We start from the raw sequence: 17,528 nt of genomic DNA, 5'->3' as shown, positions 1-17,528 counted from the left end.
TGTGCACATTTTACTTCATGTGAAGCTATGTACTGTTAGCAAGAAGGAAGAACTTGATTTGGTATATCCTTATTTTCAGTACTTTCAGCCCAAACAGTCTACAAATTATTCTTTGGTCAGGAACTCCCCAAATGGGGAGACAAATGATAAAGCTGCCTTTGGCTCCTGCTGGCTGATTTGCAGCTGCAGATTACTAAAATTAGTTAAAATAAGGCTGGTGAGAGCTTAGTAGGCAATCATCGAAATGGCAAATGTACTCCCCAGATCAAGCTAAGAAAAAGTAGTAACCAGTAATTCCCATCTTATATTTAAACCATTACCTTCAGTAGGAGACAAGTCCTCTGTCAATCTTGGCTAAGCCATCCTGCATTATGTGGTTTCTCTTTAACTCCACACAGTAAATGGTTTTCAACTTGTACAGCATAGCTAGAGCAACGGACAGCATTCTGCTAGAGCAGAATGGAAAGGAAAAAGGAAATTAAAATACTATAAAATCTACTGCATCTCTTAATTTCCAGAACAGATAACCACAAATGCAGGAATCCTATGTTACAGTAAAAAACGATCAAGACAGTGAACCAGGCATTCATCGTGAAGACTTAGATTACCTAGCTTGCCCATTTGATAACTATATTTCTGTCTGTAGCAATTCTGATAAAATATCTAGTGTGTTAAAAGTGAGCTTCTGTGTCCACCCTTTAATACCTGGCTTTAAGCACTCAGGCTTTCCTGGTACAGAGACAAGGAAACAAGACAGGCAATGTACAATATAAGCAGCAGCTTAGTTGCTGAAAAGGGACCTGGCAAACTAGTCTATAGGAAACACAAAAGTTAGCACTCCATTTAATCAGGAGACTGGGAGTATCAAAATTTTGAGCAAAGATCTCTAATTTATTTGTGAATTTGGTGTTTGTTATTAGGCCATTTCTGAAGGGAAATAGAAGTATTAATTATAAAGAAAATACAAATGCTTATCAGCTACTACTTACAGGTATTTGTCACTTGAGCTGATAAGCAAATACTCAACAAAATAAAGTGTTTAGGTTTTAAATTAGTAAAATGTTATTCTATTTATTCTTGCTCAGTCTGGAGCTCTCATGCTAGCACTCAGTGATTCAGCTGAGCTGGTTTTCATATGAAGAGCTGTACTTGTTTTTAAAGCAGAAAAAGAACCAGAGCATATGGGATTAGGCTGCTCACAAAATCTTTGATCAAAACAAGCAACTGTAATTGCCTTCAGAGTCCTCTGGAGCTATATTTGGTATATTTGGGAGTCCAACAGGCTAGAAGACAAAATGAGTTCCTGTAACCTTTTCTCAAAGTGTGTTACTCAGTGCTAATTATTTGTCCTGTTCTTAGAAGCAAACGTTGGCCTGTGATACAAATCAGAGAGGATAGATGGGGAAATGTTTTTGCTGCAATGAGAACTAAGCTTATTGTCTATAAATCAAATTAGAAGGAGGTTCCTGATAGATGTACATACTGAGTTTCACTTGCTGGCAGCACAGATCTGGTTCAAAATATGGAAGTAAAACATTCTACTTTTCTGATACGATTTCTTTCCTTTCAAATTTATAACACCCAAAATACACTAATAAGCATTACAGCCTGACACCTGAAAAAAAAAAAAATTATTCAAGAGTCTTGCTCAGGTTCTGAGCAATATTCACACACACTTTTGAATCAGTTACAGTAATACTAATGACATTTATTCCTAGCAAAGATCTTTAAAACACAACTTTAAAATTCATGACAATGTGGTGTGCTATTGCTCAAAAAAATTGGATGAGCATGGACTAGAGGATGAGGGTCAGTGATTTTGGCAGACTGGAATCACAAGTCTTGAGAAACTTCAGATTCATTACTAAATAGTCAAGTATTGGCAGACTATATTAAGCCATCCATACTTTAGAATCAGTGGATTTTAAATCCTTTTAAGAGCATGAGAAAGAATTCTGCCACAGAGGGGACCAACAACTGAGCTATTGGGACCGGCAGGGGAAAGAACGAACCAGATCACTATACTCTTCCCATGGCCTCATTTCTCTCTCATTTCTAACCTTAAAGTAAAAAAGTAAAAACTGAACTTTATTTTTGATAGAGAGATTTGAAATCTTCCTCCAGCAGCATCTTCAGGTGTGAAGGCAAACAGGTAGGATCAACAGGGCAGAGTAAGTTCCTTACCCTCCCAGAGATGCCAGCTCAAAACACATCCCTTTCTTCAGCATTTCTTTTGGTTGCTTCAGGCTATACACTCTCCCTGCTGTGAAAGCCATAATGTGAAACAACCCCAGCAGGGCACAGCATCTGCTCCAAAGCTGCAGAATTTTAGCAGGCAATCCAGGCCTAATTCCCACCACTGATCTGGCCCAAGTTCCTCAGACATATGTACAGTTACCTTACTGTCTAAAGCTCAGGAATCCTGCCACACTGTAGAATTTATAACATGGATTTCCATCCAAGGAATCACCTCCTTTTCCTAAGGGTGCTTGTTCCATGTATCTAGAGTACATTATGCCTGGCCTGAGTAAGAACACGTCACTCCAAGGTAGCCCAACGTTTCCTCCTTAACATGTTCCCCTTTAAGAACCTGGGTCCTGGGCTCACACCTCAACCTCTGCTGGATTTAGAGACAAGCACCTCCTAACCAACAGTACAGAAAACTCCCATACATGGATTTGTCTGTCTGTTTCTGCTCTCACAGGTGTTTCATCTTAAAAATCATCTGCCAAAGCAGGGACTTAGGGTCAGTTTCTAATTTCTAAAGGGAAGACCCTCCCCACTGAGCTATCTAATTATTTACAGTCACTGCCATGAGGTGGAGACCAAGTGCCCAAATATGCCTTACCAGTAAAAATACTCAGTAAGACAGATCCACACACAAGTCTTTCCAGAATGCTGAAGTACTTGGGCCACCCAGTCAGTCAAGGACATCCCATTTGAGGGCACGGTACATCGCAGCCTTTCAAGATTTCAACTACATTCTATTTAAAGAATCAGGCCAGCAGCTTTGCACATGCTCAGTAGCACAGGTCCAGGCTATGGGGATGTGCAGAGTGTGTGGGTAATCAGTTCCTGGAGCAGTGAGAAGGCAGACCTAAATGCATTTAAAAACCTGAATCAATGTCAACGATTGAGGACTATAAGCCCCTCAGTAAATTAGAGCTTCTCCTGTAAAAACCACCATTAAAACTGAAGTATCCTTGGATACTTTCACAGCAATTATACAAAGAGCTGACCAAAGATGAAAAACAAATATATATCATGCCACCAGTTATCATCCCTTCAGAGCTGCTTAAAGACATGTGTTCTCATGTTGGGGAATTCATATTTTACAGCTTTAGATGCTGCTGTTCTGCAAATGAATAAACCTCGTATGAAGCAATTAATTTCCATACCAATTAGAAAAAACAAAATTAACTCCAAAAAAATAACCTTCATCCTCATTCCAAAAAGAATTATGGTTCTATTCTCAGGATAGTATTTACCTTTCCGTACTAATTTCGCTAATCTCCATTCAGTAAGTGATTAGGACAGTAAAGAATCTGCTAGGGATTTCTCTGTGGTTGCACGACAAATATGTCTGCCTGAGGTGAAGGACAGGAATGTTAATGCCAGTTGAAATGAACGAGTCCTTAAATGATTCGGTTTAATGCCTGCTTTAGCGAAGGCTTTGTTTGCAAAAAAGGTCAAGAACATTTCTTATGCATAAACTCTCATTTATGTTTTGGTCTTCTAACCAATGCCTGCAAATTGGCAGGCCCACCCCATACGGTTCCAAAAACATCCTTCTCTGTCCTCAGGGCCGCTTCCAGCGGTAGCTCTCTTCCCGCTGTCACCACCTTTTTCAAGGCCCGAATCACACTGACTGGACCCTCTGTGTACTGACTCAGCCAGGCTCGGGCTTCTTCTAAGGCTCCGGTTTCATCCGAAGACTCCAAGGTCTCCTCTGAGAGCCCGAGGTGCAAAGCTCTCTCGGGGTCCACCCTGACGGCCCCGCTCAGCAGCCGGAGGGCAGCCCCGCTCCCGACGATCCGCACCAGCCGGGCAGCTCCTCCCCAGCCCGGCACCAGCCCCATGTGCTTGTGGACAAATCGAATTTCACTCCCGGGCGTCATCAGCCTGTCAGGGAAGAACAAACACACAGAGGTCAATCCCTGCGTCGATTTTCATTCTCAGCTTGCTGGCACTCGGTTTTCTATTTTCTCCTCCCCTCTGCTTCCAAAAGCTGACACAACCTGACAGCCTGCTGATTACAGCAAGTGCTGGAGTAGCTTGATTTTTACATCACACCTGCAGCTTTTGGCTCTTCTCGAAATGAAATACATGGGCTGCCACAAGTGAAGATGCATAGTGCCCAGGCTGATACCTGTAGTCCGTTCTAAAAAGTGTTTGAAAACAGAATTGCAGATGGAGGGCACATCGCACTTATTCACAGTGCCCATGCTGCTTTGCAAATTCATGCCTAAAACAACAGGGGGTTGAGGAAAAAAACAAGCAAATACACAAACCATATTTCGAAAGAGGATGGATTGTGGTTTTAGTACTGGTCTTCACTGGGGAGGTTCTGTCAGCACCCTGGTGCTTGATTATAGCACAGTTGGGTTTTTTTTCCCCTCCTTCACTGGGTCCATGTGAGTTTGATTTATAACTGCTCACTACAGCAAGGGAACTCAGGATGGATACTTGACTTAGGGCTCACAAGATATAATAGAATTGCTTTCTATTTATGCTTACAGTGTGTAATAGAATTGCTCCCCTCCAGAAGTTAGAGTCATATTCCTGTTTTCAGAGATTTCACATCTTTGCTACTTTTCTCCAGTCTGTCACCTCCCTGATTTAAGAACTCACCCTAGGGCTGATTAAGCTATCTCCCTGGAGGAGCTCTGCTGCAGAGGATTGTACCATCTCCACATAGTGTTCACACTGATATATATTAGGTTAGTGGAAGAAGCCTCTAGAAATAGAATCATACAGAAAAGATGTGTAGAAACAGACCAGTGCTTGGTCTTTTTTTAAGATGATGCTCTGCAGTGTGGTTGCTGTTCATAACAGGGGATGTAAATTACGTGTGAAGTAGATTAGCTTCTCCTTCAAGCACTAATTGGCTTTCTGAAGATAAACCTTGTAATATTAAGTTCTACACACAATCTGCTTCCTAATAATGCAGTTTTCCATAATGAAAACACCAAAGGTGAGCAGCTTTAAAAAGGGTTAGAAAAGGAAAACCTTTAAAAATGCATCTACTTCTAGGAAGTCACAGTTCCAAAATCTGTTTATTGTTTATTTTAGGTTTGCTTGGTTGCTTTTTTCCTTAACCAGAGCACCATCAGCATTCATGCCATACTATAAAGCACCAGGGCTGAAGAGCTTATGCTTTATCCCAGACACAACACAATGCACAAAGGCAACAGCTGACATGCCAGATTGCATAAAAGCCTTTTTGTAGAGAGAGTGGAGGCAGGTTGTGTGACAAAAGGAAGAGAACAGAGTATTGCAGGGGAGGAAAGCCTCCTAGCTAACATTAGCAAATGCTTCCTAAACCCAGCAAATCTCAGGGAGCTTGGATCTCTCCAAAAGGAAGACACTGCAAGTATTCTGAAGCGCCTTTCCTGGCTCAGCTCATTTTGCAATTTGCTGACTTCCAGCATCCCACTGGGAAAGCAGTAATGAAAACACTTAACTGTTAATTCTATCTATGCTGAGCAATATGAAGCGTTAAAAAAGAAGGGGCCATAAGCAGCTAGATACCTGATACTAGACAATCTTTAGGCAGTCTGATAAGACAAGGTTGTGTTTCTATGTTGAATCTGAGATTGTGTCTGGCACCTGAATTCAGGCCTTAAGGACAGGCACTTCAGTGGACATCCTGAGGACAGTGTAGGGACTCATCTGGGAATTTGGGTCAATGCACTCTTAAGCTTGCATGGAAAGTCAAATTTTACATTAGAAGCGCAGCAGATCAATCAGCACTGACAAGAAAGAAGTTTAAAAGGTTTAGCATGTGGGAAAGGCTCTGTTACCCTGTGCAGTCTTTAACTTCCTCTGAGAAAATGGAGCCAAACATGAGGAAAGGACAATAAATGACCAACAGCTAAACAGAGACTGTGGGGCTGCAACTTCCAAGATCTCACTAGGATTCATCTCTCCCAACAATGCTCCTTTGAACAAGCTCAACAGAAGGTACTGAGATAAGCAGTCAGCAGTAGAAGATACAAAGGTAGACTTGGGGTGCCTTCAGGCTTAAGAAAGGTATCTATAGTTTTTCAGACTTTTCAACTATGAATCCTCTCCCAAAGCCACACCATTTCTTATAGAAACCAACCATCCCAGTTGCTGTTAGGTACACCACTCGCTTCCAGTCCCTATGCCCAAGGAAGCACTGGAGACCTGATCTGAAGAGCTATATGCTGCTGCCCAGCTAGCCTGGGATCAGACTCTGAACATCACCAGCTGCAGCCTTGCATAAATATTTCTTTTTTTTTATTTTATGAAAAGACTTGGGTCTACCTTTGAGACATGACAGATCTGATCTCCCATTAGGTGAATTTATGTAAGAAAAGCACATCAAGCATTACTAAACATGGAAAGGCAAACATCAAAAAAATTAAAAGACTGAAGTACTATTCTGTTCCTGAGCTGTTTATACCTTATTCACCTAGTGCAGGTTCTGTCTGAGACAGAACTGTAGATGAATACAAAATGAATGCTGATTTGACTGTACATCTGTTCTTATATTCTAGGTCAAGGGAATTAAAATCTGGGTCTCCTATATCTCAGGGGAAAGTTATACCCACTAGGCTCCTAGACAAATGCCTTCCCTGCCCTAAAAAAAAAAAAAAAAAAAAAAAAAAAAAAAAAAAGAAAAAATCTGTTTCATGACAATACTGAAAAAATATTTCCTAAATGTAGTTAATGTACAAGGTATCCAAAGCCCTTTAAAGCAGAGAAACATCCTTCAGAAATGTGAAGTGTAGCAAAATCCTCACAACTTAACTTGGAAATAAGACACTAAAATAATACAAGCACAAAAGTGCAGCTGGAACTTCCTTTAAAAACATATTTTCATGTTAGAAGCACTACAGCACCCTTAGGAAGAAAGCACAGCTACCATGGGCCACATCCAATTTTCAGTTAGTCATCTCAAGCAAACAAGAGCTACAGCAAATGTTCCTGGAGTACATTTTTAAATGTTCTCAGATGCACGAAATGTTACAAACCCTCCACCTTTTGATCGGAGGATTCCTTCACTCCGTGACATCTCATTGTGCCCACAAGCTATCGACTGTCACGTTCCATCACGTTCACATCCCAGGCAATGCACGTGGGCAGAAAACCTTGCTTGCCATTAAGAAAGCAACCTAACAAACCCCATCATAAAACAGGTTCCTCAAAGACAGCACTTGCTGTGAGATAACAGCTATGCTTTCCTTCGCTGCAGTATTTCTCTACTACTTGAAGCTGGAGCGTATATAATAAAAGCTGAAACTGCAAACAAAAATGCATTTTCTCAGTTATTCATACCTGCTTTTTATAGTACTCATGTTTATGATCTGTTCCAGCAGGTATAATCAGTTCCTTGGCCAGAATTAACAGTATATTAAGGTCTGTGCTAGCCCTTAGCTCATAATTTCCTGGTCTTTGTGGTCTGGATTATATTCAGCATCCTCACAAGGCAAAGGGACTAATGAAATATACTAGGGAGGGACAAATACCATCCTCTATTTTATGCAGCTTAATAGCTCCTACCCCTATGCTTCTGGAAGCCGTGATGGAAAAAGGATGCCTAAACCAAACATGTCAGTAACCTGGATTTTATTCCCATTCCTCTTTTACTCAGTGTCATGTAAGGACACAGCTCCTGAATTCCAATCTTCTCCTTTCAGCTGGCATGAGGCTGACACACCAGGGAGGGAGGCAGCCAGCATGGCACAGTGCTGCAGCACCTGGTTCTCAGCTCTGGTTATGCTGAGAGGGCAGCCAGAACTGCAGGAGATTACTTTGATCTCCCCCACAAATACTGTGGCCTCCTGCTCTCAAACCACCAGACAGCATAATTAATAAGCAAAGATTATGCCTTTGGGTCACAGTAAGTCGCCTCACCAAATATGCTACATTCTTGTATGCACTTTGGTAACATCTACATACAAGGTGACTGAAATGACACAAAGTGGAAAATTCTCAAAAAAAACAAGTCAGAGGCCTGGGGATACAATTAAAAGACATTCATATTTTTTACATCTGTAAAGCTAGACTTAGAGAAATAAAAACACTAAGAAATTTGCAACTAGAACTAGACATTTTTGCAAAGTATAAATGCAAGATATCCAGACACATGAAAAGCAATGACCACGGTTAGCCACACATGCATTTTGGCTGACTGTTATTACTTAGTGAAGATAGCAAGAATACAGTATTGACATCAGTGGCTTTCAACCAACCATCCAAAACCACACCCAACTATTTTAAGCACAGGAAGAGACAGGCATAAAGGAAAAAAGAAAACCACCAGGAAAACTGTAACAAGGTTAACAAGGGCCAAACATTTGTTTTAACCAGCAAACAGCAGAAGAACGAAATTGATATACAATCCAGTCATACACTTTCCCACCAGGTGTTTCTAATACACCAATCAATATGGCATTAGCTTAATTAACTCTTGATAAATTAAGTAACAGTCATGCCATGCTGCCATGTGGCCAAAACAGCTTTTTAAAATACACACTGCTGGGGAGTGCAAGTTCCAGAATGTGTTAGTGGTACCACATTACCTGTGGGTGGTGTTCATCATGCACGTGGAGCTTGCTTTGCCAGGTGGGCATGAAAACTTGATGACCTTGCTTGCAAGTGACAAAAGCTCAGGTGTAACTAACTAATTTAAGATTTTGTAACTTGATGAGTGCTACCAGGACCTTCCACCAGAGCAGCAGCTCTCAAACACATGCTGGACCTTAAGCAAGCAAGAAAGCTGGAGTCTGTTGTCCGCTTCTTCCCTCTTCTCAACACTCAAAATACAGTCCCTGTCCCATTGCTTGACCTGCACATTGGACCTCAGAACCTCACTCCATCTTCCTTACACTTATTCAGTATTCCATGGGGCACAGGAGATCCTAGTACTGCTGGTGGGTTCTTGCAGCAGGTGACTGTGACTCAGGCAGCAGAGAGAATACCTGCAATCTGCTCTCCCTTCTCTTGCTGATGCACCCAAAAAACACACAGACAAAAAAATGCTACTTTTGCACACAAATTGCTGCGGAACACATGCAACAGATGGGATGGTTTTAGTCAACTATGGTGTTACAGTGAGTTAAAACAAAGCAAGGGAGAGTTGTTGAATTTATAGCACCAGAAAAAGAGCTAATCTACCTGTTTCTTTAGCTGTATGACATAAGCTCTGATTTGTGATTAAGCAGAAGTCCTTTATTTCAGGTTGTCTCAGTGCACCACATAAATCAAGTGATATCTTCTAGGCAGAATACTACATCTCTGGCTTTGAAAAAAAAAAAAGAAAAAAGAAAATAGTAACTATTCAGATGAGGCAGAAGTGAGTAGCTGGATGTGAAAGCACTGCCGTAAAACAGAATTAAGTCATCTAGAATCTTTCATAGAAGGCAAATGAACACAGTAATTCAGTGCAACTGGAGGACCTGAATAGCTGGGATCTCCTGTCCTGGCATCACAGTACATGAAAGTCAGGGTCCATCTTAGCTTGAGGAGGTGCAAGTGTGTGAAAGGGTCTTCAGCCAACAGCAGGATAAAGTTCTTGCAGCCACAAAAGGGCTGAGCACACCTATGATCTGCAGCACCTGCTGAGATCACCTGCCCTACTCTAAATAAGCCCCAAGTCCTGGTGGTTTCCTCTGACGCCTCCAGCCCCTTTACTGCAAATACAGCCATCCAATTCTGGAGCATCACTTCCTTGCTTCAGAGAGGGATGCCAAGGGGTACTGCCTCAGCAAGCAGCTGCCCTGCAAGCTGGACTGTATGGAACAAGTAACTGGGACTGTTAACTAATTTGGTGCTGTTAGCCTGAAGCTTGGGCAAGGACCATCACATAAGTAGTCAAGAACTGCTGCAACTACACACTATCTTGAATGTTTCACATAGCACACAATGCTGTTTGGAAACCTCCAGGCTAGCTGCCTTCTCCCCATTTTGTTTGGCATGGCAAGTGGCCCGGCAAGTTTTAGCATGTACCTAGTGCTCAATCTGCCTCTGATATCTGCATGTCAAATCTCAGTCAAAAGATACATTAGAGATCATGTAACTTGCCCATTTAATATATCTAAAACCTATCTTCTCCACCATGCACAGACATATTATGCACGTCAGAAACTACAGAACTTCCTTTAGCATTAAGATACTAATTCTTGAGACCATATACATGAATGTTCCTTGGCAAACTGCTGCAAAATGCATCCCTACCTTCTCCAGAACCTTTGAACAACAAAAGCAATTTCCAAGTATAGCCTTGAAAACAAAGCCTGAAATACAAACCACTCTCTTGACATCTTCACAAAGCTACAGAAAACCAGAAATTAAGAATACTGACTAAAATTAAGGCTGTAGTTTGTGCCTGCAGAGACCTAACCTGGAAACCTAAATACTGTTAGTTTTATTACATGACAACATTTTTCTCTAGTAGCAACAACTTGCCTCCTATAAGCACTTAGTCTCTCAAAATATTCTTAGGACCACATATCTTAATGGAAAGGCTAGGAATACTTTCATCAGTAATTAAATGCAGAGAGTACAGGCCTTTATTTTAAATGTCAAGAACCCTACTTCTAGCCTTGTTCAATACTCCAACACGCAAGCTTAAATCAACAACTGCATTAAGTTGTTGCAATAAAAATTAATTTTGAAGCAGCAAGGTACTGCGGGAAGAATATTCTGCAGAAGAAATATACAGTACTACACTAAAATAATACAGCTAGTTATCCATGCTACTGATGAGCAGTTTCCAGCCTTTACTTCAGTGTTTGTGACAGATGCTGCTAGAATTAGACCCTCAAGAATAAGACATTCTCCTCCAAAAAGCAAGTAGAGACTAATTAATCCATCTCTGCCTACTGAGTGCAGTGTCTCAACAGACTCTTTATCACTGCACCATCAAATAATCACCTAGGTACTCTGTAAGGGGATTATCTAGAGAAAACAGCTAAAGATTTTTTCTGAAATTCAGGTATCATATTAGACCCTCTATCACAAAAAATAAAAAATAAAAAAAATATTTAAAAAAAATCCCTCATTCTCTGAACATACTAACAAGTCAATTCATCCTGAGGAGTGTTAGTCATAATTCCACTAACATTTCAACATTACTTGATCAATTAGATAGGCTTTAAAGGATAAAAAAACCCCTCAGTATACATTTAATAAATAACTCCTTGCTAACTATATTTTGTAGAATTTTGAACTATAACAATGCAGTGAATATCAGCCAGCCATGACTTCTCTCTGCTGTCCCCTGCTCCTCTTCCATATCATCTCTCTCTCTCTCTCTCCCAGAGAGCTTCTCAGTTCCTGACTTATGCAGAGAAAGAGTAAGATCATTAGTGAGACGGCCAAGGTGAAAATACTGTAAAACAGATACAATTAAGCATGTGTCCTACATGCTTTTGGTGACAGTCTGTGCAGACTGGCATAATGAAAACAACTCCCTGAATCTTTGCTCTTTATGAAAAACCTTTAGTTACAAATACTCACTTGACAGATGCCTACAGGGTAACCAATAAAGAATATAAAAGTGAAAGCTAAATGTCTTAAGAGAATTTGGAGAAATTTATAAAAATATAAATATAAGGAATAGATATATATGAATATATAATAAGGAATATTTAATAGGAATATATAAGGAATATATATATATAATATAAATATATTCCTTGTGCCTATCTTAGATACAATTGCACAAAGCATCTCTGCAATCTCAAATTTCAATAGGGTAAGAGAAGACCACGAACATTAATGATCTCTCCTGTTTACGAGCTTCCATCTGTGACCTTTACTACAAGAACACAACGAAAAAAAGCAAGTCCAGCTACTACTAAGCCCATCAGAAAGTCAGCCCTCTTAAATGCTTTAAGTGATTAAAAAAAACCCAAACCAACCAACCTTCTTTACTTGAAGCTTAAATAAGTTAAAATGATACTCATGAATCAAAACAAAAAAAATCCTACCAAGCCTCTCAAGTACACAGTGTTCTAGGCACATTCTGAAACTCAGTGTCAAAAGAGTAGGCTTGATGCCAGCCTAAAAAATCTCACCAACAAGAAAGCTGAGTTCTCTAACAGCTCTTTTCAAATTGCCTTACAGATTATATGGAAGTTTATTTATAGTTACTGAATTCTTTTGTAACACTCTCAATGCATCCATTTTCCCCCCACTTGCAACTAGAGCTAAGAATCCAGATTTTCACAAAGTAGCCTAGGAGAAAATATCTTGTCTCTCTAGCCCACGTTGCCTTTACCACCTCTCTTTGCAGCCTTCCAGTCACGTTTTCCAATGCATTTTATGGAGCCCCAAGAATCTGGGTACAAATCCTACTTGAAAAGAGACTCTAATTAAGGATGCATTTGTTTGAATAAGAGTTAATGTTCTTCAGCATTGGCTGGGAAACCCTAGGCTGCTTCTCAGAGATTGATCTGAGAAGCCATTGATCCATTGAGAGATGGACTCTTCAAAGGAAATCTTATATTAACCATATAAAATAAGATTATTGTGCTTTCTCACATCACCAATAGTCAAATGAAATGCAGGAAAATGTCAGTCATGTTTTCATCTAAAGGCACAAAACATTTGGTTGATGTTAAAATTCTGAAAATTAGAGTCCCAGTTTAAAAAAACGGGAAGATGAAGCAACAAAAGAGCTGGAGGCAGACACAGAACACAGGAACATCTGAGCAGAAACAGTTGTGTTAGGGAATGTAGTCTCCAAAAATAAACATAAGCTTAAAGCATAGATAATCTGACCATTTATTACCCAGTCATTGGGATATTCAATGGAAGATGAGCCTCCAGAAGGAAAATTCAGCTTAAAGAAGTTGCAAGATCACCAGTTCCAAAGGAAGCCACTCCAGGGAAGGAGCACAAAAATTACGTTACTAGAAAGAGATCCTTTGAATAACAGGAGTTAAACCATAATAGTTTCATGCAGAAATCTACATGGCTGCAAAACTAGCATCGCATAAACAGCAAAGGGTGCAGTGTTAAGAAAAGGACTATCAATAGCAAAAAGGAGCATGGTAAAGCAGCCTAGCACACTCTCTGTGATAGGGCAAGACCCAGACTAGCCACATATGACTAAGAATGACTAGAGAAGAGAGCACTTCCCTGATCAAAGGGACAGAAAAAGAGGGAGAGAACTACTGTTGAGTTGAGAGAAGGATTATGGAAAGAAGGAAAGAAATACAAGGGAAGAAATTGTTACTAATGCCCTACTAGGGGAGCAGGGCAGTCTTAACACGAGGTAGGTAGGAGCCCCACAAAAGTCTCCTGCTGGTGGTGGTCCCTGTTGTAACGTTGCCATCCACACAGACAGCTCTTCAATCTGATTCTGAACCAGAATCTCCCAGAACTCGCCTACAGATGGAAGCTCACCCAGCAGACCTGTATTAAGGGGTTTAAGTGCAGTTTTTTACTTCAGGCTGACATTTTCTCACCCAAGAAGAGCCGGAGAGAGAAAGTATACTCTAACAAGCTCTGTTTCTTCTAAAAGGGACAAATGAAACTGCATACTGGAAATTACAGAAAGACTTTCTGTAGCAGGAATAAAAAATTGAACTAGATGACATGACAAGAAATAAGGGTCCAAAAAAGCATGATTGATTAAAACTCCACAAGCAGTATTAAAGGAAGACAAACTTTTTTTTTTTTTTTTTCCCCCACGCATTTTTCAATAAACTGACAAGAAAGAAAATTATTAGGCCAAACTGCAAAGCAAGCCTGCTGCATTTCCCAGGCTGATACTTGCTGAGGTCCACACGTGATGCCCACAGGGGTTTTCTGCAGCCCAGGGTAACATCCCCACGAGGGGCTGTGGGTGCTGGGAGGTGGGCAGCATTGCACGGGGAGGCTGTGGAGATGGGGAGAGGATTGTCCAGGGGACTCTTGCAGCACCTCCCCCCACTGCCATGCAAGGCATCGTGCAGCCCCTTTGCAAGCTACAAGGTGATATAAAAGCTGGGTGAGCCACACAACTTTTGTCCCCACTCTTGCACCCGAGCAGTCAAGTGAGACCCAGAAAATGGCAGAACAAGTAAGTTACAATTATACAGTTAGCAACTCTCCTGTCCATTGGTGCTGCCTTGGGTTTGGCTTGACAATACCCCCCATGAACAAGCGGGGAAGGAGCAGTGTGGCTTATGAAAGCACAAGAGGCTCATAACACAGTTTAAGAGCACACAGAGCAGAGAGAATAAAACAGATAGTCACACCAGGGGGGCTGTAATTCCCTCAAAGTGTGTGGTATAAACTCTGAAGTGGCACAAATCACCAGAGGTGTAAAGAGGGACTGAAGCCCCATCATTCAAAATGTAGTACTTAGATGCTCCTTTCTCCTTTCAGTTGTATGAAATATCCCCAAGGTATGACCCCATTTCTCCTCTCCTCTCCTGCTAACAACCTATGCCTTATTAGCACTCCCCTTCACATCTCCAAATTCCCAGATATGGTTTTATTTGTCTTAATCTGGTGTCAATGGGCCCCAGTCACAGGCAGACTGCAAACCTCCTTTACCCTACATTTGTTTTCAGAGTAGTTCTCATCTTGACATAGCACTTGGGTGCTGCCCATGAAGCAGGTTTTGGTTATTCTTTACAAGCTGCCAAAGTCTCAATACAGAAGTGAATGCCAAAATAATGCTCACATAACAATTAATCATGCTGAAAACCTAAAATGTTACAAGTCTTTTCTTCCAAAAAAGGAACTACAGATATTTGGGATTCATTCAAGCTAACATTTTCAACAACAGATATGCCTATTAGATTAAGCACAAATTCCATTAGAAAAAGATCCAGTGATACTTTATCAGATTCTTTGCTGGGGAAAAAAAAAACCAAAAAAACCACAAACAAACAAACAAACAAAAAAGACTGCTTGGAGGTAAAGGTGTTTGACCGTTGAAATTTTTAGTCAAATATGAATGCTAGTATTAGTCTAATTAAGAAAAAACAAACTAATTTTTAATTATGTGCACACTTGTATGCAGCATATACATTCATGTCTATAACTTCAGTTTGCCACATCTTTATATTTCCATCATATTTTTAGAAAGACCAAAGAAAACAGAACTTCTCCTGGAACAAATTCAAGAGTTGCTTAAAGAAGGAACATTTCAGTCATGGTGTCTGCTCATCTGCTGCTGAAACAGAAATGGAAGGGAAAGCTTCCCAACACTTTGGCTCAGAGCTTGGCATTTAAGATGTCAAAAAGGCAAAGATCACCTCACTTGCACGAACTCAGCCAACTGGAAAGGAACAGCATTTCTTGACATCAGCCCTAAGAGATGCAAGGTTTGAGTTGCTCTAATACTTTATGATGGATTTTATATATCATATTTCTGCAACCCCCAGCATTAAAGGATTAAAAATATGCCATAACATCACACTAACAACTCTTCACAAGACCTGGGGTAACATGACACAGTTTGAAATTCAGCTGTCTCTGTGTGCAGTGCTACTGAGGCTGCAGTTACACATCCTACACAACCTCTGACTAAAGCAGAAAGAGATCATATACTTCTTTGGAATCACTGGTGATGAAACTGTAATGATATGTTGGCATTTTGTCAGGATACCAGGCTAACAAACTCAAAAAATGGCAAGGGTTGGAGAGTTTTAGTAAGAGATCACAGTGGCTGTAACCTAATTTTAAGTTTTGCAGATATGAGGATATAAGATTTCAGAGCTTTTTTTGGGTTTTTTATGTGGGGTGGAGAAGGCACAATGACATATCTCAAAAAAGCATAAATGAGATATTAATATTCTACATTAAAACAATAACCTAGCTTATTAGCCTCTTTACTTTCAAATATAGTGCATTAGTTATAGGTGGGGGGAACTAAAGCCAGCTTTACATCACTAATGGTGGGTTCAGACTAGATGGATGAGAAACACGTACATTTTCAGCCAGCTCTAAGATCCTCCACAAATACGCCTTTGAGTGTGAATGATTCTTTTATCACCAGAAGTATTATTTCACCTGGTATCTTTTTATTTACATCTTTCTCTTTCATGCACACACAAATCCACACTAATTGAAATAGCTGCTTTTTCCTTGATCTTTATGTTTGCTTTTTGTTTATGAGTACAAATGCATCAGCACACAGAAGACAACGCCTAGTAACATACCATGGATACAGCAGAAGTATTTACAATATTCTACCTGTGCCCTATAGAAGGATACAACAGTTCAGGCACAACAGGAATTTATTTAACAAAAGAATTTGTAATTTGATTTAAGCTTACTGTGGCTACCAAATTACAGCAGTAGGAAGTTATTTCTTTTTAACTACAGAATCCAGGAAGAAGTAGGAAGCTGAAGCCACCAAGGTTTACAGTTTTAAACAGTCTGCAGTCTTGTTTGACAGAATTTTGGGTAAGTCTAGAAGGAAGAGCAAGACAGAGGTCCAGCCTGCATGGATCCAAATCTTCACTAAGACATGGGGTTGCTTGAATCAGAGGGGGAAAAAAGAAACAGGGAATGAAGGAAAGATGGGAAGTTGCAATTATGAAGGTGATGTTTACAATTAAAGTAGGTTGAGATCCACACAGCAACACCTGCTTACACTTGTTAAAAAAAAAAAAAAAAAAAAAGCAAAAAAAAAGCACAGTAATTGAGGTATTTGGGGAACATTTGGACAGTTCAATGAGCAGCTGTGGGCAATTACCATTCAGATAGTTACTATGTTAACTACATTGCTACCTGGCGTGATAAAGAAAGAGAATGTGACAGGACTGAAAAATGAGACGGATAACAAGGACTCTGGAAGACATTCTCTGGAAACTTATCCAATAAAAAATTAGGCAGTTGAAAACTGTGGTTTCAGGGGAAACTGAAGCTACATAACAGCTTCCTAAAGTCAAAAAGAAATTACTGTACTCCTATCCCCTCCTGTTGTCTTCTCCTAAAGTTCAAGTTCCTATTCGAGGTTGGCCCTGGCCAATACAATAGTCCTTTACAAACCACTTTAACTCACTGCAAGAGCCAGAAATACCTGGGCTTTGTTGCTTTTTAGTGAGATAGTTGACTAATAAGGCATTTTCACTGGTGGCTGGTAAACCAGAAGTAAGCAGTGAGCTGGGAATTGGCAACAGGGACCCCACCTTCTCACACCAGGTGAGCTGTTCAGGCAGTCTGTCAGTCTCATGAAGCCACAGCTCAGCCTGATTTGAAGATTTATGTATAAACATACACATGTTAGAGAGGAAAATTTTATATAGTTAAAAAAGTGACCTATGGCATATAGCAAGAACCTGAAACACTCTAAATTTGGCTACTGATTCTTCTTCCTGAAGCAGCAATGC

General features: G+C 40.3%; 1 protein-coding gene across 2 annotated transcripts in view; it reads right to left on the bottom strand.

The window, feature by feature from the left end:
- Window positions 1-3,632: 3,632 nt before the first annotated feature.
- The window catches only part of ECHDC1 (ethylmalonyl-CoA decarboxylase 1), a 34,111-nt gene continuing 20,215 nt past the window's right edge, over window positions 3,633-17,528 (bottom strand). For both annotated transcript variants that reach the window (XM_071740999.1, XM_071740998.1), the window contains exon 6: window positions 3,633-4,122. In XM_071740999.1, the coding sequence (XP_071597100.1) occupies window positions 3,717-4,122 (406 nt within the window). In that variant the 3' untranslated portion in view covers window positions 3,633-3,716. The remainder of the gene's footprint in view (window positions 4,123-17,528) is intronic.

The sequence above is a fragment of the Heliangelus exortis genome, chromosome 3, assembly GCF_036169615.1.
Source record: "Heliangelus exortis chromosome 3, bHelExo1.hap1, whole genome shotgun sequence".
Classification (NCBI taxonomy): Eukaryota; Metazoa; Chordata; class Aves; order Apodiformes; family Trochilidae; genus Heliangelus; species Heliangelus exortis.
The sequence above is the reverse complement of the archived record's forward strand: the minus strand, read 5'-3'. Positions and strand labels throughout refer to the sequence as shown.